This window comes from Gouania willdenowi, chromosome 6 (genome assembly GCF_900634775.1).
Source record: "Gouania willdenowi chromosome 6, fGouWil2.1, whole genome shotgun sequence".
NCBI classification, from domain to species: domain Eukaryota; kingdom Metazoa; phylum Chordata; class Actinopteri; order Blenniiformes; family Gobiesocidae; genus Gouania; species Gouania willdenowi.
In genome coordinates, this window is record NC_041049.1 from 66,461,119 (window position 1) to 66,484,051 (window position 22,933).

Consider the following 22,933-nt stretch of genomic DNA (forward strand, 5'->3'; position numbering starts at 1 on the left):
CTATTTATTTTAATCTACTCGCATTGAGTCTTTTCTTTACAAATGTTCACCAATAACTTCAGATATAATTTACTTCAAATCATTTTTCTTTTCAAAGAGTAACTAAACCCATTCTGCTGAATACACTGTATTTTTGTATGAAGTACTGCTGTTGGTTAATCTTGGTCTAACTATCAACATTTTTATTATTATTATTTTATTTCAATTTGGCATATTTAGTTGTTAAATGTCAGAGTGACTGCCCTCTATGGGTTGAAACTTGGCTGTTACAATTGATTTTTGCTATTGGCTGAGAACAAGATCATGTGTGTTTGTGTCACAAACAAGCACTGTTAGCCCCGCCCCTTTTATGAAAAACTACCACCTGTGGGCTCTACAGTCTTTTGGATTGAGAGAGGAGTGAATAGAGAGGTATATTGAGTAATGAGTAGCTAGTTAGCATAGCATAGATTGTTCATTTAAGATTTTATAGTATAAACTGGGCGTGTCTTAACTGCTCCAGGAGCCCCGCCCATAATCAAGGCATTTTATAAATTTCTCTCCTTGTGGCAGGTCAGGAGAAAGCAGAGGTTCAGTTACTCTTTAAACATACAAGTCTACGCTATGGAGACAAAAGTATCTTAATCTTAATGCTTGCGTCAGCATACGCACACATTTTGGACGATGTGATGCTTTCAACTTTTTGGGAGCCATTTGGAGAATGCCTGTTGTTATTCCAACATGAAACCAAGGAACTTAACCCCATCCAGCAGCTTTGGGATGAACTGGATCCAGGCCTTTTTTGTCCAACACCAGTGCCTGACCTCATCAGTAAAGGGGCACAGATTCCCACAGAAACACTCCAACAACTGGTAGAAAGCCATCAAAGAAGAGTGGATTTAAAATGTGTTCGCTTTAGTGATCACAGTGAATTAACCAGTATCAAAACATCACAAATGCTACCCATCAGTCCTTAGAATCACGGCACTTGTTCGATATCTGTATTTTTCATAACTTACTTGAGTTTTTTTAACAAGCTTTCATTAACATTCTACAGCCTATGATTGCACGTAGCTTTGTAAGCCTTTTCTTTACAATAGAGTGCATTTACAGTAAAATCAGGTTGTCCACACAATCACAACTAAAAATAGAAACGTTCCAATGGAGGTTGATAAAACGAGCCGCATCCATTGGTGACTCCACACTAAGCCCACGTGCGTTACTATACTTTTCAGCCTCAGTAACACGCTTTAAAGTTCTGCTGCTGGTGTGTAGATCACTGAATCCATCACTGAGATTCTAGTCGGGTTTAAATCCAGCAGGTCTCTTCGATCTATGGACACAGGTCACATAGTGGAGCCCAGAGTCCAAACCATACCTGATGAAGCAGCTTTTAGGTGTTCTGCTGTGCAGAAATCAACAAACAGCAGTAGAACATTAGGTTAAGAACCAAAATTACATCAGTAAAGGGAAGAACAAAGTTTTTTAGGCCCCGTTTACACAACAACGTTTTCAAGTAAAAACTCAAAAGTTTTGTTTTTAAAACGGGCTCCAGAGTGGAAGTTGAAGTAGATTTGAATAGTGAATATTGTCGGGCAGCAATGTGTTCTGGCCTAAAGAGAGATGAGCTTTATTCCGGTTCGGGCTGTATTCTGATGGCCTCGGCCTGGGTCAGGTCTAAATTTGTAGGTCCGATTTAAGCTCTTACTTGTGTTCGTTGGTTATTTACATAACCTGAGTCCATTTTCAGTCTTTTCGTCAAAGCACAGATGAGGGTGTTCCTTTAAATGTTGTCGCCGCAAGGAATTGGGGGTCAGCATTATCTTGTCTCCTTTGGTAAAAGATGCATCAGTGTTTCCTAGGCTAAAGGAGGTTCTAAAGGAAGCATTCAGCCTCCTTTCCTTAGCTTTTAGAGAATTGGAATGATCCTTATCATCATTATCACTTAAACACTTCCTAGGTTTAAGGGAAAGTGGATAGGAAAGGAGATGGGTGGGAATACTCGGATGCAGCCTTGTCGTATACGTTTTGGGGGTCCTCTAGCCACCCGTTGCCCATGAGTGCTACAGGTGCTCCTAATCAGCCCCCACCACAGCAAACACAGACCTCACAGGCAGGAACATCACACTGTCTGGAGAGTTGGACTCAAAGAGTTACATACAGAATCAGCACATTGTGTACTTGACCAGACAAAAATACCATCAGATGTCAGTCAACACTGACTCAACAATAGCTTCATATAAAGAAGGTGAAGTGAGTTTGAACAGGGCAACTCCACATTCCTGCTTTTGTTTCTTCTGTCTATAGTGAAGGATCTTTCTCTGTGTGACCCTTTGGGAGACAAACACCATGTTAGCATTCCAACATGCTCCATAAGGTCTACGTTTGCTTCGTCACTAAGGCTCCTCCATCATTATGGTGAGTTTACTTCTCCACAGCTACAACTATTCAAGGCTTTCACCTGAATGAGTGTTTTGTCTCTCTGATGGCTTTTATTACATATAGTATTAGTACCCTGGTTCAACACACCTGTCTGTAAAGGATAGCTCGATATCAAGGTGCTCCAGAGAGATGCATTATTATACCATCATTATCCTGCATCATATGGGGCGCCGGTTGTAGAGTTGTGCATGCTAAAATAAACATTTAGCAGCAAACCACGTTTTAAAAAACCAAAGTGAATTTTTTTTTCATGTTACTTTTGACAGGATTTACAGCAATATTTCTGATATTTTTTCTCGTAAAAATATGTCAATATTAAATCTAAATGTTAAATCTAAATTTAAATGTTTAATATGAAAGCTTTAACTTTGGTACTTCTGGTGAATTTGCATATTAGCTCATTATTATTTTTTTTACTTGTGACATTTGGATTTAACATTTAGATTTAATATTTAGCAGTTAGATTTAGATTTAAATGTAACATTTAGATTTAAATTTAACATTTAGATTTAAATTTAACATTTAGATTTAACATTTAGATTCAGAAAAAAATAAAACATTTTACAAATATTGCTTTTTTGATAAATGTTGCAAAAAGCTGCTGTTTATTTTAGCATACATAACTTTTATAATGTTAATTTTGACCAGATTTACAGAAATATTTGTGATATTTCTTTTCTCGTGAAAATAAGTCAATGCAAAATGCAAAGCAAAAATTCACACGTTTAAACGTTACTTTTGACCAGATTTACAGCAATATTTGTGAGATGTGTGATATTTCTTTACTTGTAAGAATAGAATGTCAATGGTAAATCTAAATCAAAATGGTAAATATTGAATCTAAATATGAATGTTGAATATAAATGCTAAATCTAAATGTTAAATCTAAATGTTAAATCTACATGTTGAATCTGAATGTTAAATCTAAATGTTGAATCTAAGTTTTAAATCTAAATGTTAAATCTAAATGTTAATTCTAAATTTTAAATCTAAAAGTTTAATCTAAATGTTAAATGTTAAATCTAAATGCCACTGGTGAAAATATTTATTTGGAGGTACTAACATGACCATGGCTCAGTGGTAGAGTGGGTCGTCTAATAAGCGAAGGGTTGGGGGTGTGAATCCTGCTCTATCTAAGCCATTGTCGTCGTGTCCTTGGGCAAGGCACTTTACCCACATTGCCTCGTATGAATGGGTATGAATTGTGCATGAATGTTGGTGGTGGTCAGAAGAGCTGTAGGTGCAAAATAGCAGCCACGCTTCTGTCAGTATGCCCCAGGGCAGCTGTGGCTACATTGTAGCTTACCACCACCGGTATGACTGATGTGAATGAATAATGGTTTATGTACGCGCTTTGAGTCTCCTTGAAAAAAGTGCAATATAAATCAAAGCTATTATAATTATTATAATAATGATTATTATTAATAATAATCTATTATTATTATTACAATGACGTTTTTCTTGCACTGTAACCAGTTGTGTACCTTTTTCAGACCTCCTTTGTGCGGACAATCTTGGCTATAGTCCTGAATGAGCACCTATCAAACGTTTGGGGAATGCTCTGACATCATCATTACTTAATTATTCAACGTCTGAAAATCCACACTTTCATTCACTTTTTAATAAAAGAGTAAAATGATCAGATTATTAAATATCAAACACACAAGCACGTCCTGATCAGTGCATCAGCTTCAGTTTATTTGACTACACTGGGAAAAGAGACCAGGGTTGGGCTCAATTATGATCATTGTAAGCAAAACTGAGGAACCATGTTACAGTTCCATGTTCAGTTCTACACATACAGTATGTAGTTAACAATTATTAAAATATGTCCCATATCAAAGTTTTCCACAATTTTTTATTTAAAAAATAAATAAATCTAGGGGTAAACTGACACAAAAAAGGCTCAGACGCCCACACCATAAATATTAAAACCAATATTTTCATTGATTATGAAGCCTGACAAGGTAATCAATAAATAGGAAATAAATTATATGATAGATATTTGTTTTTAGTGTATTTTACAGCTGATTTAGGACCTGTTATCATACGAGATGCTAACAGAAAGCTAACACAAGAGGAAGGTTCACTTTTATGGACTTATTCATTTCAGACTCAGTAATTGTGTTTAATTGTAATTGAATTTTAGTAATTGAGAACGTAATTGTAAATGACTTACTGAGGATAAAAAACAATTGTAATTTAATTGTAATTGGAAAAAAATGCTGGTCACTGTAATCGTAATTGAACATGGGTAATTGAAGATGTAATTGTAACTGAAAAATGGAATTGATCCAAACCCTGAAAGAGACGCTCACATAAATAGAAGTTTCAGTGGCTTTGGCAGCTGAGCTCTGATTTTTCAAGTCTTGCCGCTTAACCTGCAGGACGTCAGTGACTCAGGCTCAGAGCAGGAGGAGAGAGGGAGGAGAGAGGGAGGAGAGAGGGAGGGAGGGAGGAGGGAGGGGCAGAGGGAGAGGGGGAGGAAAGACAAATAAACCCATAAAGGATGCTTTGAGTCAGGCAGAGAGGTGGAGAGTCCCCCGGCCTGTTGGTGGCTGCATTGCAGAGCTGGGGAAAAAGAGGTTTGGGAGGTGTCAGAAGGGGGGGGGGGGGTGAGTGGCTGTGAGGGAGTGAATCAGCCTGGCTCAGCACAGAGGAGAAGGACGAGAAGATCCTGCAGCAGAGAGAGGCAGAGCACACCTGGGGAGGAGAAGGGAGCAGATCAGGCCTGAGGGAGGAGTCGCTCCCTCTTATTGGCCCTCATTCATCACTTTTACAACCTCGCTTTGACCTTCTGGGATGGAGAGCATCACAGGCCGAGAGCAGCAGCAGCATCACACCTTCACGTCCCAGGACAGTCCTGGGTGATGGAGGAGGAGAGGTAGGAGGAGGAGGAGGAGGAGGAGGAGTCTCACTCACAGAGATGAGGTGGAGGCTGCTGGTTTAAAACCGCCTGCTGCATTTTGGGATGTGTGATCTCGGAATAAAGATGTAGTATATGAGCTGAAGGAGGGAGACGGAACAAGAAGGACGCTGTGCAGAGGAGAGGAGCTGAAGTCCAGGGGGGGAGCTGGAGACAGAGGGTCTTCTGTATCAGGAAGGTAAGAGCTCTCAGATGTTCTTCTTAAAATAAAAAAAGGTAATAACTGAGCAGAAGCCCACCTCAGGATTAAGATGTGATCATCTGAGATCCAGTTTGAGCCCACGTCCTTCATCAGAGTGAATGAATGAAAGCATTCAGAGCACGGCTCAACCTGGATGGAAAGTTTTGGACAAGATGAATGAGTTCTCATTAAAGCAGTTGTGGTCATGCTGCATGGAGCACTTTTCCTACTATAACTGCTGTTTAAAAGAACTTTTTGAAAGAATGAGTTTGTGTGGTCCTTTGTGTTCCCTGATCACTCGTGAGGAAACGTTTGATTTTTCCATGGCATCGTTGGCCTTTGCTGGACCCGCCTGCTCTAGTGGCTGTTTAGCATAAAGAGCTACATGATTTTATTTTAAAAATACAGCCTTTTTTTTTTCACTTTACTAAATACAGTATTTATTGTAATATTAATATACATTACCTTATATTATTATTGGTAATTACATTCATCAAGGAGGTAATATTTTCACTGGTATTTATTGGTTTGTTTGTCTGGATTACATCAAAAGTAAAAGAGATTTGGACAAAATTTTAACCAAAGATGGACTTTACATCATTTTTTTGTAAAAGATCTGGTACAATATACAGATAGTGAATCAGTCAAAAACCCATATCTCTCATTTTTGGCTAAATTTAAAAACTTTATATCTCGGTTCGTAATCAACCAATCTTTATGAAATTAAACTCAGTTACGTTGGGTTGGTTGAGGCTCCTGAATTACCCCAACTGGTTTCATCTGGATCAGAACTGGATTTTGCATTTTATTAGGATTTTTGGGGAAAAAAAAGGGAGTTCCCATACATTTGGACCCACTTTATTGTTATTAATGAGGATAGAAATGTATTCCAAGCCTTTAATTTGTGAATGATTATAGTACCATGATCAGGATCACTGATCCATATACCTGCCAGTATCTGACAAAGAGGATACATGGTGCTTGGCAGAGGTCTGCGCGCTCTGAGTGCTCTCGTACAATGTATTATATTGTAATTATTATTAGTATAATATTAGTATATAATATTACATTTCTGCATTTACCAATGATGTGTTTCATCCATTCTCGCATGTAGCCAAAAACTAAGAGTTTATTCTGAGCAAACGCCAGACTGGTAACAGAAACCAGAGAAAGATCCTCACTGATGGAAAGCATCCAGATGCAGCACAGACAGATCCACTATGGGTACAATCAAACCCTGTCCATCTAGAAGGTAATATAACGTCAGTATCATGTGTCCAAACAGGCTCTTTCAACCCCTTTGTGAACATGTTTGTACATTTTTACACCAGATACTGCAGTGTGATGAATGATCCACACTCTTTTTCTGTTTTATTGTGAAGCCCTGTGTGATTTCTACCTGTGAAAAGTGCAATACCAATCCAATTTTAGCTATTTTCTCCCAAAAAACACTGCACTGTAGAAGTTTGATTTTCAGTAGGGGCCAGTAGGACTATTATTCTAAAATATACATCAGTCTTTTACAATAAATGGGACGTAATAAAGTTGTGAGCCTTGTCCATGATGCAGGTAATAGACAACTGTGCCATATTTTAATGAAACTATTATACAAACTGTTATATCACAGTTCACCACAGTAGTAACAGCTAAATCAAACGTTGTAGTTTTGTTGAAGAATTGTAAAAATTGTTGGGAATATTAGGAAATTGTCCATCTTAGTAAGTAAGAACCAAATGTTATCTTTTACTGTACTACTGTTGTAAGTAAAATCAGACTTTGTGAAATAATATCATGGACCTTTTAACAGGATCTGTGACCCACATTTGGATCTTGACCCACCATGAACCTAAGGTTAAAGAACTATATTATGTATCATTGTTTCTATCCAGAAGGAGCAAATGGGTCACAAAATGAATGGATGGATTGATTATTTCTATCCATACTGTATCTTTGAGTATGTTTTATTGTTTTTTTTAAGTATTCTAGGCTGGCCAGGTCAGGTGTTGCCGTTATATGAAATCCTCAGCCATGTTTCCTACAATGGTATCAGCAGGTACAAAATCCTGCTGAAGTCATCGTGTCGTGTCTCTCATCCCATCGTACCTGGTCGTATCTGGTCATACGGTACCTTTCCTTGTCTTTTTTTTAACTTGCCTCATCTCTGATCTTACCTTATTCTATCAAATCTTGTTTTTTTGTTTCATATCATGTCTTTTCATACCTTAACTTGTCTCTTGGCATCTCTTCTTATTCAATTTCATCTTCACATTTCTTATCTTGTCTTATCACACCTCATTTCATCTCATCATATCTTGTCATAGGGTATAGTTTCTTTTTTTTTAATCTCATCATACCTTATATTGTTTTATCTCATTTAATCTCAATTCATCGGGTGTTATTGTATCTTGTCGTGTCATATAATGTTTTGTCTCTTTTTCTCTTGTCTTTTCTAATCCTTGCTTTCCTTATTTTGTCTCATCTTGTATTTTGGGTTGGATGGGCCTTCTGTGACAGAGTCTGTACTGCCAAAGCATGTCCAAAATGTCAACAAAGTTGTGGAAGCTGCTGGGTAGTAACGCTTGGCCAGTGTTTCTCAACGCAATGGCAGTACAGGCGGTACTTGAGAGAAAGAGAGAGAGAGAGAGAGCGAGAGAGAGTGGAAAAATAACAAAAAAAAGTGTCAGTCTTGGCATGAGATGACAGGAAATTATTTTTTAAAAAACTATAGAAAAAAATCTATTCAGGAACCACTAAATCAGTGTTTTTCAAACTTAGGGTCGGAACCCCATGCATGGTTGCCTGTAGTTGAAATGGGATCACCTGAAATTTTGGAAAAATTAAAGTAGATTTTAAAAAATGCTGAATTAATTTTTTTTTTTTTTACATAAAAAGGTCTCTTGATATCAAAATACTGTTTTTTTCCACTTATTTACAAAATGAGATTTTTAAAAATGTGTGTTATCACTCGTTCATTCCACCATTATGCTCTATAGTTGTTTTTAAATCGTTTTCTAAGCAAAATGTTGAACAAATGGGGTACTTGAGCCAAAAAAGTTTGAGAACCACTGCGTTATGCTATCCATCATCTGAAGTCAAGATAGCAGATCAGTAGAGTTGAAATGCATTAAATGTAAAAGTAGCTGCTTTGTTCTTTCAAAATGAGATTTCTTGTGCATCTCCACACAAAATGGCTACGCCCAGTTTTTTGGGCAGTTTTAGAACCATTAGCTTTTTTAGTCCAATTGTACGTACCCTCGATACAGAACATTACTTTGGGTTTGGATTCGTCGATGTACATTTTTAATACTACATCTGTTTCCTTCTCTCTTGCTTTCATGCTCAACTGTGAGTTACTTTATCTTTTCTCGTACGACATCACGTCCTCGTTATGTAAGGTTGTCAAAGGCTGGTTTGTGTTCTGCTCCTCAAAAGCAACACCTTGGAGGGGCCGTGTAAACACGGTTAAACATACATGCGTTTCTTCTGAAGGGAGAAAAAAAGTGGGAAGTCTGTGCAACAAGAACATGAATGATTTAATTATTGACTTCCTGACTCACTGATGGATTTTAATTTATATCCTTTTGGACCAGTAAAAATGAACAATATCTGTACATTTTTCCTACAGGAGTGAAAAAAATTATTATAATTTAGGGGCCATATTAAACCCAGTTTGATTTTGACATTTTAAGTGTACCAGCATTGAATTATTAAAGCATTTTTGGACAATCTTTTGCCTTAGTTGATCTTTTATAGATGTAAATCATGACTTACAGCAGATCCTGGAGAATTGGTTCTCAAGCAACAGATTTGGTTGAAAAAAAAAAACAACAAAAAAAAAACATCAGAAACAAAATTATTTGATTAATTTTTTTCTCTATAATTTTGTATCAGGGCAAAATCAGGCCAATTATTGGATTGGATGATGTAATGGGTCGAATATGGCATGCAAGCCTGGAGTTAGATACTATTAATAATGGAGGGGACCCAAGTGTCTCTTATCTTGAGTACACTTCACTCCATGAGTGTGTCTAGGTTACACTCTGATCTCATTCTTCTGTTTTTACTGGTCCTTTCACAGGGTCAGGGTTAGTGATGTCAGTGATGTCCAGGGTTTCTTTCTGCAAAACCCTCCTCTCTTCACCTTAGTCCAGACATAGGCAACTGGTGGCCCGTGGGCCACATGTGGCCCTTGGTCTAATTTCGTACGGCCCCCAAAAAACAAAATCGTATCAGTTTAATGAAGCCCAACATAACACACAAAGCTCCAGAAACACAGAAAAAAAGTACACAAAATGATAACAAAGATACACTAAATTCAATTCAACTTTATTTATATAGCGCACATGACAACAAAGTCATCTCAAAGCTTAACAAAATATAAAGTCCATCGTAAGAAAGAATCAACCCAACAGGATCCACATGAACAAGCATTTAGCGACAGTGTGAAGAAAAAACTCCCTCTGTTTTATAGGAAGAAATCAGGTTCAGACTGCAGGAATAACATGATGCACTATGATACACTCGATCCTAGTGGTTAGGTTAACATTAAATGTCTCGCCTCATCCTCCATGCTCTGAAATGCTGCCACTACAGATGAGATTTCGTTTTGTACTGGTGTACAAAAGGACTTCAAAGACACGCAAAATGCCAACTAAGTTGCACAAAATGACAATAACAAAAGATATAACAAAAACCTACATAATGACTTGAAAAACACACAAAAAGACAACAAAAATGTTTCGTATTGTCAAGTAAATATAGACAAAATGAATTCAAAAACACACGAAATGTCTAACAACTCAATAAACACCATAAAAACTCACACAAAAGGACTACGATGACAAAAACCCATTATTATTTCCTGCATTAATGCTCAGATTGCTTTTTATTCTAAATGCTAACATAAATGTTGATAATGTGGCCCCATATCAGAGAAACACATTTGGTTTGGGCCCCGTTCTGATAGAAGTTGCCCTTCTCTGTCTTAGTCCATACATCCCTCTTCTTCTTCCTCCTCCTCCTCTTCCTCCCTGAGCTGTGTAAAGCATTGATGTTCTCTGACCAAACCCATCATTCACTCCCACCTCCGTCTCGCACAGCATTGATTGTTTTTCCCAGTGGGAGGGGTTTAAATGAGCACGTTTTTACTCATCAGATGTGTTGGTAAATATGTATGTTTGCAGCTATCTGTGACCTGGCTTTGCTGCTTCTTAATGCATAAACATGATCAGAGACTTCAACCAGGATTGGTGAGCTAACACTTTTGACCAGGTTCAATATTTGTGAAATTTGTGATATTTACTTTTCTTGTAAAAATGTTGAATCTAAATATTGACATTCGATTAATTCAGACACAATTTAGATTTAACATTTAGATTAAACATGTATATTTAAATGTAACATTTAGATTAAACATGTATATTTAAATGTAACATTTAGATTAAACATGTATATTTAAATGTAACATTTAGATTAAACATGGATATTTAAATGTAACATTTAGATTAAACATGTATATTTAAATGTAACATTTAGATTAAACATGTATATTTAAATGTAACATTTAGATTAAACATGTATATTTAAATGTAACATTTAGATTTAAATTTAACATTTAAGATTTAGATTTAACTTTAAGATTTAGATTTAACTTTTAGATTTATTTATTTATTTATTCAGTTTATTTCCGACATGGTTACATTCACTTTTTTTTTTTTTTTTTTTTTGTACATGCCGAAAAAGGAGACGAGAGAAGCAGTTTGCTTATCTGGGTCCCGTCCCCTGTTTTACCATCGCAAATTTACATGGGTTTACATGTCTCTCTGGTTTAGATTTAACATTTAAGATTTACATTCAACATTTAGAGTGACAATTTAGATTTAGATTTAACTTAAGATTTGCATTTAACATTTCGCATTTAGATTAAACATTTATATTTAAATGTCACATTTAGATTTAATATTGACATTATATTTTCACAAGAAAAAATAAATAAATTTCACAAATATTGCTGTAAATCTGGTCAAAAGTTACAAAAAAAATTCAAATATGTTTTTTAAAAGTGGTTTGTTGCTAAATGTTGTGAAAAGTTGCTGTTTATTTTAGCACGCGCAACTTTACAATCGGCGCCCTTTGATATCAGACTAGAGGAAGCGACAGGGCCTTTGATCCCAGCACCCAACCCTATATTAACCCTCTCTGCTGATTGGGGCCCTCTAATCACACCAGTCAAACCACTAACGATTGGAAACTGGCCTGGTGGCCCCCGGGGCGTTCAGACCTCTGCCTGCTCATAATCCACCTTGGATCACAGGCTCATCTCTCTTTGACCCTCAGTAGATTTAAAACAACCCGTTTCCCTGGAGGATGTCAGTGATTTACAATTAGAAGCACCAGGTCTGCCCTTGTAGTTCCAATATCACACAGATAAAACACACACTGGACCACATGGATTTATCTTTAATTAAACGTAAAAAAGTCAGCATTCCACCAATTTAGTTATAAAAGTACTGAAGAAATGTGTTTAAATATAATCATAATATAGCTCATGACATAGGCCAGAGATGGGAAACTTTAATCAAAATGTGGACAACAAAAGTGGAAATGTCCTTTAGGAGTTTTTGTTGTTTTTTGGAATATTTTCCTGTCTTTTTTTGGTTGTTATTGTTTCTTTTATGTCGTTCTGTCTTTTTGGATATTTTTTTTCTGCCTTTGTCATTTATCTTTCATTTTGTGTATTTTTCTGTTTTGCATGTTTATGGAATATTTTGGTGTATTTATTTGTTTATATTTGATGTTTGTGCATTTTTCAGTCATTTTGTCTTTGTTTTTGGAATTATTTTGCGTATCGTGTTGAATTTCATAATCCTTCCAACTACTTAAATCACACTCTTTAAGGGATTTGTTTTAGGGGCCGTACAAACGTAGACCGAAGTCCGCATGTGGCCCACGGGCCATCAGTGGCTCATGCCAGTTTATTTTACATGCAGATTATTAACTTATTCATGCTAAAGTCTTTTAAATAACCTTCCAAACTTGATGTGGCATATAGTTTAGATTTCTCTAATTGCACTTCAGCTTTCAGAGTATAGGATGAAACCATAACCTCGGCACTTGACCAGGTGGGGTGCAAGCAGCACCCTGGGGGTGGGGGTCAGTAGGTAATTATATGAATGAAAGGGCCAAATTGTTACTCTGTCGCAACTGGTCCCAAGCACCGCCCTCCCCTTTAATTAGAGTGATTATTAACCATAGAGACACAGGAGAGAAACACAAACAGTGAAAAGGAGGAGCAAGTTCTCCCTCAAGGACAAACGTCTTCGACTTGTTTGGTCCTTTTAATTTTTTCCGTCAAATCCCAAGTATTCACAATTATAAATTGTTGTATGCAGTTTATGTGTCCGTATATGTTGTATAGAGCAGAGACGGGAATACAGAAATGGGATTGTATCTTATCTATGGGCCACATTCTAGACTTAAATATCAGCATTTAGAATAATGATCAATCTGGACAAAAACACCCTGTAAATATATAGGTATCCTCAGTGAGCAACGTTTGTAACTAAGGTGAGTAATAAGCAGCAGCCATGTTGAAAGTCTCAGCTCTGTCTGTCCCTGAACCGCAGAGATATTTGAGCCACACACACAGACACACACACACACAGACAGAGATTCATTGCTTTATAGATTGAGGATCAATCTGGACATTAATAATGTTGTCATTATTGTTGTCATTTTATGTTTTGAGTCCTTTTGTGCATTTCTTTTGAGGGTCACACAACGTTAGACGAAGGGCCTCATGTGGCCCACAGCCCATCGGTTGCTTATGTCTGATCTAGAGAATCAGCTTTAAACCATTAATTTCTGCTTTTCTGACACGTTAGCGTTTATTACATCTTCAGAGTCAATAAAAAGTGTTGGCTTCATTAAATAATCTTCAGTCCACTTGTACTCTAATACTGTAACTGAAAAAAAGGCTTATGAATGAGACAGAGTTGCCTTATTTATTACAAAGAAATAAATCAATCATAATTAGAATTAGAAATATTTTATTTATCCCAGGAGGAAATTACTTGTTACAGAGGCTTGAGAAATATTACAAATAAGAAGAATAAACACTAAAGAAAGAAAGAAAGAAAGCGAAAGAAAAAAAAACGTGCATCGTTCAGTAAAACACTGTTGATTAAATAAGGAAATAAATAATAATAATACATTTTCCACCTTCCTCTAAGATTATGTGCTTTGCCTGGTTATGATTTCTAATAGATTTTGGGATTAACAAGCTGACACCTGGAAAGGAAGGGACAGGAAAACTGGAAATGGGCAGGTTTGTTGCTTTTTGTTTGCACATTTAGAGGGTACACCTAGAACAGGCTCCCAGTTCACCCCAGGACTGACAAACAGATGAAGTCACTCCCAGTCGATGAATGTAATGAAATATTGATAATAATACCCATTTTAACAAACTGCAATGACACAACATGCCATAAGTATCTCAACTTTGTGCTGCTCATTGTTTTACAATCCTCTCGTCGTTTTTTTTTCCTCAATTGCATCACTTCTGCCTTTCTACTTTCACCACTCTTCTACCATCACCATGGTAACCCATCATCAGCTGACTGGATCCTCTCTTTCCCAAGTTTAACTTTTTTCCTGGGGATGTTTTTCAAGTCAAGAGGCTGGCTTAGTTAGAGGACTTTTCTAACAATATGAAGTTTGTTTTGTTGCATTTTCATTTCATTTCATTTATTCTTTTATTTGAATTAGGACATTACATATGAATCAATGTGTCAGCTAACAGTGTCAACATAAATAAGCCGGAGTTAGCACAACAGCTACATTTCATCCATTGTCCTAAGGCAGGTAAACGTGATATAACATACTGTTACTGTTGAACAATAACATTTAACATACAGTTAAGCAACACAATGAGACAAACATTAAACTGACTGACAACAGGAAACATGATAACACATCTACTATTTACAATAAGAAAAAACAACAGTCAGGAGTTAAAAGAGCCCAAGAAAAAAGTACAATATTATCTGTGGGTGCGTGAGTGCTTTGTTTTCAACCAATTTTTGTGAATTGCTTTGAATGTTGGGTAATTGCCACATTTTCTGATGTTTTCCTGAAGTGTTTTCCATAATTTTGTGCCTCTGATAGATACCATTTGGTTAAATTTAGTCTGGTGTCTTTTATTATTTGTACTACACAGTGTCCTCTGGTTAAGGCTCTGGTCCTAATTCCAGTGTTAGTTTTTTTTTTACATGTAAAATCCATTAAAGGTTGAGGGTGAAGCCCATTTAATCTAAAGTAACGTAGCTCAGCCTTCCAGGCAGATGATATTCCATGTATGAAGGAGAAGTGTCTGTTATGTCTTCACGTCCCTGTGACGTCAGTGACTGATGAAAGTTTTCCTGGCAAAGGAAAAATCACACGTGAACTAACGAGATGTCAGTGTTTCTCTGTGAGTGTCCTGAGCTCACTCTCACTGTGCACCTCTATATATACAACAGACCCACCTGTGTCATGTAACACACTCGTGCCCTCACGTGCACGCTCATGAAAAACTCTCTGTAAGGTTTAGAGAGAGAGCAACAGAAGAGCTTTTTGTAAAAACATGGAAGTATGCAAACAGCGAGAGTTTAGAGGTCGTAAACTCATTTTTGGACCATTAGTGGAGCTTCAACTGATTCTACCTGAGACCAAGGTTAGAGGTTAGGGTTACAGGATGCATACAAAGTCCTTACTTTACAAGTCTCAGAGTAGGATTGAGATGCTATTGCACCTTTGACTTTCTATGGGAGTGGAAATATGAAGTTATCCTGACATGACAACATGATATGTGAAAACTGATTGGCTCTCCAAAGTGGTGATGTCCACATATAGAAGGATATTACGTGTGTTTGAGGTTCACAAGTTGATATAAATTCTAAAACCAAATGTTAGAATTGAAAGAATTGTCTTTTTTGAGAGCAACCAAAAAACAATATGGAAGTTATATATTGTGTTCTGCTTTATAGGATTTAAATTGTAACAAAGCTCAATTATTCTGTTTGCTTCTTGCAGATGTGATTCCATTTTTTTTTGGTTCCTGTCTGTCTGACCTTTGCCCTCACACTGTCTGCTCCTTGTCCAGATGCCCTCTCGCTGCAGGAATGCGCTGAACATCGTGATCACCACCCTTTTTGCTGCAGTGGTCCTCTTCACCATCCTGCTGGCCTACGTCACAGGTCATAATATTCTCACACTCAGAAGTGACAGTATAGATGTATATAAACACATGTGGTCATGATTTGTTGCCATGTATCGTACAGGCTACCAGTTCATCCACACTGAGCAGCACCACCTCTCCTTCGGCCTCTATGGAGCCTTCCTGTCCCTTCACCTTTTCCTCCAGAGCCTTTTCGCCTTCCTGGAGCACCGTCGGATGAGGAGCCCCGCTCGGCCCCAGCACCTCCGCCGCTCAGTGGCCCTCTGCATCGCAGCCTACCAGGAGGACCCGGACTACCTACGGAAGTGCCTGCGCAGCATCCGCCGCATCTCCTTCCCAGGACTGAAGGTGGTGCTGGTGGTGGATGGGAACAGACCTGAGGACCGGTACATGATGGACATCTTCCAGGAGGTGATGGGCGGGGCCGACCAGGCGGGCAGCATGGTGTGGAAGGGGAACTACCACAGTGATGGGAGCTCAGTGGGAGGAGTCGGAGGCGGAGGGAGGAGCACGGTGCACATGGAGGAGACGGCTCGGGTGGCACGGCTGGTCAGATGCTGTCGCTACACCTGCATCATGCAGGAGTGGGGCGGGAAGAGGGAGGTGATGTACACGGCCTTCAAAGCACTGGGAGACAGCGTGGATTATGTGCAGGTAACACCCAAACATCCAAAACTCATCTACTTTTACTGTCAAATGTCAAATGCAGGGATGGACTGTGACAAATATTCAGCCCTAGCATTTTTTATCCAGACCAGCCCATTACATTATCAGTGACACTATGTAAAAGCCATTATTAAGTCAGTTATTTGAACCTCTTTTTTTTACCTATTTCCTTTGACCCATTTTGCAACTTCCTTTGTCCCATTTTTGCCCCTTTTCAAAAATTCCTAACACTTTTTTCAGACTATAGCTTCCTTTTGCCAATAAATATCCCTTTTTCCTATTTTTAGTTCATTTTTGCAAGTATATTTTTTTGACATTTTTATCCAGTTCTTGTACTTTGGTTTTTTATGGTCACTTTTCATCCAAATAAGCAAACTTTTTCCCAACAGATACCACTTGTTTCATCTCTTTTTCACTATTGTTTGCACATTTTGTCCTTTTTCAGTATTGTTTGCCATATTTATTTATAGAAACCCAGAACTAAAATTACATGATACATCCACATTGCTCCAGTAAAAGTCTTGAAAACCATTAAAACCAGATCAACTCACAGGTTTGACTGTTCTCCTCTTAATCGGATATGTTTCTATATACATTCAAGCTTAAACAACATCTCACAAATCTATGACAAATCCATTGTTGGGGGACAACCAAACATTAACACTTTATGAAATTAAAAACACTAAATAAATACTGAATTGTTTAAAACTCCATAACAACTGACAGTCATTAAAAAAGTTTAACTTTAACACCTGATATAATCATATTTTAAAAAAAACCCATAGTTTGGTTGAAAAAGTATATGCTAACATTTAACAGCCTTTGTATCCCCAGCTGTTGGACCCCCTTTGTGTCCTTGCAGTGGGGTCAAAGGTCAAGTTCCCAGCTGGGACGTCCCTCAGCAGCCTCTCATTTATCTCCGGGATATTAGCAATAATGCCAGTCAGCGTTTAAAAACAGCGTCCCTCTGTGTCCTTCAGGTGTGTGACTCAGACACTGTGCTCGACCCAGCGTGTACCATCGAGATGCTGAAGATCATGGAGGAAGACGCCATGGTGGGAGGAGTCGGTGGAGACGTCCAGGTACAGTGGATTCAGCTCATCCAGTAAACTAATGTTTATTCCACTAGAGAAACCATATATTACTTGGTGAGTCTTCAGTTTGGCCAATAACATACACCGAGATCAGAGCTTTAGTTGTTTGATTTTGGTTTTTATAATCAGTAGAAAAAGTTTGGTCACAGATCAGTTAAAAGTGACTGAAATGAGCCGATTGTCATGAAAAACCATTTCTTTCTTCAAACAATGCCGAATATTTTATATTATTCTCTTGGCGGGATGTGTTCATTGTTTATGGCAGATGTGTCAAACTCATTTTAGTTCAAGGGCCAAATACGGAGCAGTTTGATTTCTTGTGGTCCACAGATTTTATGCAGAAAAACAAATAATTTCAACATTTTTGTGCCCTAGTTTGCACTTCTACGTATACATAAAATACAAAATATGTAGGAAACCGACAATATTCTAGCAATAAGTGATAAATATCAGTCCCAACAGTATTTTCACTTTAAATTTCATAGATCTTGTGACCAATTACTATTTAATTAAGGGAAATATTATGGCATTATTGAAGGAAAAATGAAAGATTTTGTAAGAATTTTGAGTTTTTCAACACTAAATATGACTACATTCATGTGACATAGGCACCAGAAGTATTGAGTTTCATTTACACAATGATTCATGTTTTCTCTATAATTTTTACTTTCTCCTTCAGGCCGAATTGGATGTTCTAAAGGACCCGATTTGGCCCGCGGGCCATGAGTTTGACGCAAGTGGTTTATGGCCATTTCTGTATAACAGGAAGAGCCTAGTTTAAATGGAGGGTCGAAACGCAACCTCTCTATTATATATAATCCCAACATTTCCAGAAGACTCAACATATATGTGCTCACATGAAAATGAAAGAGGATCTGAAAGAAAACAATACCTCACGTGATAGAGTCCCACACCAGCTTGAACGTATAAGTCCATTGATCCAAACCATATCATTAAACAGAAACGTAATACAGAATGCCAAAAGTTAGAGAAAAAAAACAAAGAGCAAATATTGGTTGTACAGTTAATAGGTATTGAAACAGAAGTCAGCAAACACAAGGAAGTCATTAAAAATGTCTCCCAAAAGTCCGTAGACACTCATTGATAGTCAAAGACTTTGGTTTCATCGACTATAGATCACAACCTTTCTTTATTCATCCTTCAGATCCTCAACAAATATGACTCGTGGATCTCCTTCCTCAGCAGCGTCCGCTACTGGATGGCCTTCAACATCGAGCGAGCCTGCCAGTCGTACTTTGGCTGTGTCCAGTGCATCAGCGGCCCACTGGGAATGTACAGAAACTCACTGCTGCAGCGCTTCCTGGAGCCCTGGTACCACCAGACTTTTCTGGGCTCCAAGTGCAGCTTTGGAGACGATCGCCACCTCACCAACCGAGTGCTCAGCTTCGGCTACAAGACTAAGTTCACGGCGCGATCGCAATGCCAGACGGAGACGCCGACACAGTACCTGCGCTGGCTCAACCAGCAGACACGGTGGAGCAAGTCTTATTTCCGAGAGTGGCTCTACAACGCCCTTTGGTTCCACAAGCACAGCCTGTGGATGACCTACGAGTCAGTGGTCACCGGGTTCTTCCCTTTCTTTTTGGTTGCAACAGTGGTCCATTTGTTCTACCGTGGGCGCCTGTGGAACATCCTCCTCTTTCTGCTGACGGTGCAGCTTGTTGGGATGGTAAAGGCCACCTACGCCTGCTTCCTCCGTGGCAGCCTGGTCATGATTTTCATGTCACTTTACTCCCTGCTCTACATGTCCAGCCTGCTGCCTGCAAAAATATTCGCCCTTCTGACCATCAACAAGGCCGGATGGGGGACGTCGGGACGCAGGAAGATCGTTGTGAACTTCATCGGTGCCGTGCCGGTGACAGCGTGGACTCTGGTGCTGCTTGGAGGTGTGGTTTACACAGTCTACTGTGAAGCTCAAGAGCCTTTCAACGAGACTGAGAAGGCCTTGCTTATCGCAGGGACGATACTGTATGCTTGCTACTGGCTCATCCTGCTGGTGCTTTATCTGGCCATCGTGGCCAAACGGTGCAACAAGAGGGAGGAGCAGTACCAGCTGCCGTACGCAGAGGCATAAGACAAGGAGCACAAGGATGTTACGTATGGCACTAACAAAATCTCACTAGCGGAGCATGTGAGCTGTTGTAGCCATTAGCCGAAAGGCAGAAACACACAGATCTTTCTACTGGTGCTAAAATCTGGTGTGACGTGTGGGATCTGAGCAGTGGTGTGAGCCTTCACTCAGGGGCCTCACCTGTCCACGTGTCCAAGTGTGCTCGGGCAAGACTCTGAACCCTAAGATGCTCCTGATAGTAGACTAGTGCCTTGCATGGCAGCTCTGTCTCCATTGGAGTGGGAATGGGTGAATGTGGCTGATATTGTAAAGTGCTTGTGGATTACTTCAGTGTAACTAAAGGACTTTATAAATCAAGTCAATTTACTAGAGCTGGTTCTAGCTTTTAGATGTCCCAATGAAAGATGCTGTTCTAGGGTGCGTAGTTTGCGTAGGCACATGGAGATATTTCTAATCCAATGAATGGTTCACAACCTGCTTAATGAAAGGTACCTCAAAATCACATGCCACATCTTATGGTAAGGCTTTTTTTCAGCATTTTAGGCATGAAAACAGGTAACTTTTGTTCTTCTCAGAGGCTGAGGACTTTGGCTCATGGGGCCCTCCATCTATAGCCAGTAACGCCTATATTACTTAGCAATGGGAGACTGACAGGTGAACCAATCATTGTCATTGATTATAGCCAGAGTGGCTTTACACTTACAGGATGAAATAGAAAGAGTTCAAGCTCAGAGGAACATCAGGCAGCTGGAAGGAGTTTGCAAGATTACTCAATTTACTAGGGATGCCTGATATTAATCAGTCCACCAATATTATCAGACCATTATTAGCAGCATAATAATGGAATATTGGTGCACATTGATATTCTGCTGATAATGGAAAAAAAAGAGAGAGAAAAAAGTGTTGATTGGAAATCAATGACGCAGGTAATTTGCGTTGGTGGAGAGACTTGGAATTGGATTATACTGGAAACTAAGTGTTGGAAAGTATCGTATATCAGATATCGGGGGGGAAAGTCTAACAAAAAATATTTAGTTAGAATATTTAGATAAGGTAAGCCACATTATCACAAGCAGCACATTAACGTGTTAAGCATGTAGACATGGTGAAAAAGACCAACAGCATCAGAATGTTGAAGATGAGATTTACAGTATGTAACCATCATGGTTCTTGTAGCTGGATGATCTGGTCTGATTGTTTCACAAACCGTTCTACTGGGGTTACAATCAGTTTATTCTGTTTAAATCAACAATGTCTTTGACAATTGTAAATTGAGACTAAAAAAGACACATTTTCACTTCATTTTACAGTGTGCAGCATCATCATGGTTGTCAGACTTCATCAAATTTGAATTTTCTCAGGTCTTTTAATTTGGCCCCAGATCATATTTTCCCAGTCAGGGTGACGGGATACAAACCTAACAGGCCAACAGGCCTGCAACATTTTGTTTGGATGCAGTGTGTTTGTAAAAAAGAGTTTGTTCTCTCAAACCTCCTCCTCAGTCTTTAGATTCAACCTTTTTTTGGGACTCTGTGTCACCTCTCATCACCTGCAGAAACACTCTGAAGTGCTGAAAACAACATGAGCACAACTTAAAGTTCACTTTAACAGGCTCTAAAGTGCTGTGAGCATTGTTGTTTACGTTTGTGTCTTTCGTCTGGGGTGTCGGTTGTAAAGTTGCATGCTAAAATAAACAGCAACTTTTTTTTGCAGCATTTAGCAACAAACCACGTTTAAAAAACATGTGTGAAGTTTTTTTAGGTTACTTTTGACCAGAATTACAACAGTATTTGTGAAATGTATTTTCTCATAAAAATATAGTCAAAGTTAAATCTGAATTTAAACATTAAATATATAAATGTTAAATCCAAATCTAAATGTTTAATCTAAATTTAAAGGTTGAATCTAAATTTAAATGTTGAATCTAAACATAAATGTTAAATCTAAATGTCACAGGTGAAACTAAATATCTAGCTAATATGCAAATTCACAGGTGGTGCTAAAATTAAAGCTAATTCCAGTGAATTTGCATATTAGCTAAATATTTAGTTTTAGATTTAACATTTAGATTTAACATTTAACAATTAGCTTTTAGATTTAACATTTAACAATTAGCTTTTAGATTTAACATTTATACTTAGATTTAATATTATATTTTTATGAGAAAAACATCACAAATTTCACAAATATTGTTGTAAATCTGGTCAAAAGTAACAGACATATTCACACATGTTTGTTTAATCGTGGTTTATTGCTAAATGTTGCAAAAAAAAAGTTGCTGTTTATTTTCACATACGCAACTATACAATCGGCGACCCATAGTTTCAGGGCATTTCCTGTTCTTCCTAAAATGCTGTATGTGGTTCATTGCAGGGTCAAATTTTCATGTTAGCAGAAGAGTCGTAAACTAGAAACGTTCACAAACATCATTTATCCTAAATGCAGTAGTTCAGCCAGCCGTTCAACACACTATTTATTACGTAATTTGTCAATTCTTAATAAAGATGAGCCTTTGATCAGCTGGTGTGCTCATTTTTGTCTGAATTTGAAACATTTGCTTGAATCTGTTCTTTGAGTAGCTTTGTATCTTCTTTTGAAACTGCAGGCAAAACTATGCAAACATCACTTTGTTAAGAGTAGCTTGATTATTCCTAGAATGGGGAATGTTTTTACATTGGTACAAAGATACAGGTATGATATAGACTAACAGACAAACAGGGGTAACTCAAAAGAAATACCCATATCAAGAAAAGACACAAAATGATTCTAAAAGTACACAAAATGACTCCAAAAACACAGCAAAACTAGAAAAATTAACAAAATTACTCAGAAAAAACACAGAAAACAGCAAGAAAAATGCACTAAATTACTCCAGAAGCACACAAATATAAACGATACCCAAAATGGCTCCAAAAAAACATAACGGCAAAACAATGGAATATTAAAAATGCAAAAAACAACAGACAGTCTTTGTTCTTTCCTGTATTAATGCTCAGATTGGTCTTTGTTCTAAATGTTAACATGAATGTTGATAATGTTTTCTCTAGGATCAGGTGCGGTGCATACACACATTTTTGTGGCCCCTGTGCTTTATGGGGCACCAATTGTAAAATTCCGCTTGTTAATAAACAGCAACTTTTGGCAATATTTATCAACAAACCAGGTTAAAAAAACATATATGAAAATGTTACTTTTGACCAGATGTAAAGCAATACTTGATCAATAATGATATAATATAATGTAAATGTTAAATGTAAATATAAATGTAAATGTTAAAGGTAAATGTAAATGTAAATGTTAAATGTTAAATGTTAAAGGTAAATGTTAAATGTAAAAA

The 22,933-nt window shown here is 37.8% G+C and overlaps 2 protein-coding genes across 10 annotated transcripts in view; one reads left to right on the forward strand and one right to left on the reverse strand.

Moving 5' to 3' along the window:
* Nucleotides 1-4,651: 4,651 nt before the first annotated feature.
* LOC114465984 (kelch-like protein 36) overlaps nucleotides 4,652-22,933 on the reverse strand; it is a 32,556-nt gene continuing 14,274 nt past the window's right edge. For 3 of the 9 annotated variants that reach the window (XM_028451389.1, XM_028451388.1, XM_028451387.1), the window contains one exon: nucleotides 4,652-5,678. In XM_028451389.1, coding sequence (XP_028307190.1) covers nucleotides 5,340-5,678 — 339 coding nt within the window. In that variant the 3' untranslated portion in view covers nucleotides 4,652-5,339. Of the gene's footprint in view, nucleotides 5,679-7,574; nucleotides 8,148-13,559; nucleotides 16,314-19,603; nucleotides 21,167-22,933 lie in introns of those variants that run through there. The other 6 variants (XM_028451391.1, XM_028451390.1, XM_028451393.1 and 3 more) reach the window with 6 other exon arrangements.
* Nucleotides 15,667-21,347, forward strand: has3 (hyaluronan synthase 3). Its single transcript, XM_028451396.1, has 4 exons — nucleotides 15,667-15,763; nucleotides 15,848-16,398; nucleotides 17,391-17,492; nucleotides 18,670-21,347. The coding sequence occupies exons 1-4, from the start codon at nucleotides 15,670-15,672 to the stop codon at nucleotides 19,597-19,599; spliced, it is 1,677 nt and encodes a 558-aa protein (XP_028307197.1). The 5' UTR covers nucleotides 15,667-15,669; the 3' UTR covers nucleotides 19,600-21,347.

What these genes read in the sequence shown, in the direction of transcription:
- has3 (XM_028451396.1), top strand. Translation starts at nt 15,670, where the DNA reads ATGCCCTCTCGCTGCAGGAATGCGCTGAACATCGTGATCACCACCCTT. An exon ending in ACAGCGTGGATTATGTGCAG is followed by an intron (nt 16,399 to 17,390) that starts GTAACACCCAAA and finishes TGTGTCCTTCAG; the next exon opens with GTGTGTGACTCAGACACTGT. An exon ending in GAGTCGGTGGAGACGTCCAG is followed by an intron (nt 17,493 to 18,669) that starts GTACAGTGGATT and finishes TTCATCCTTCAG; the next exon opens with ATCCTCAACAAATATGACTC.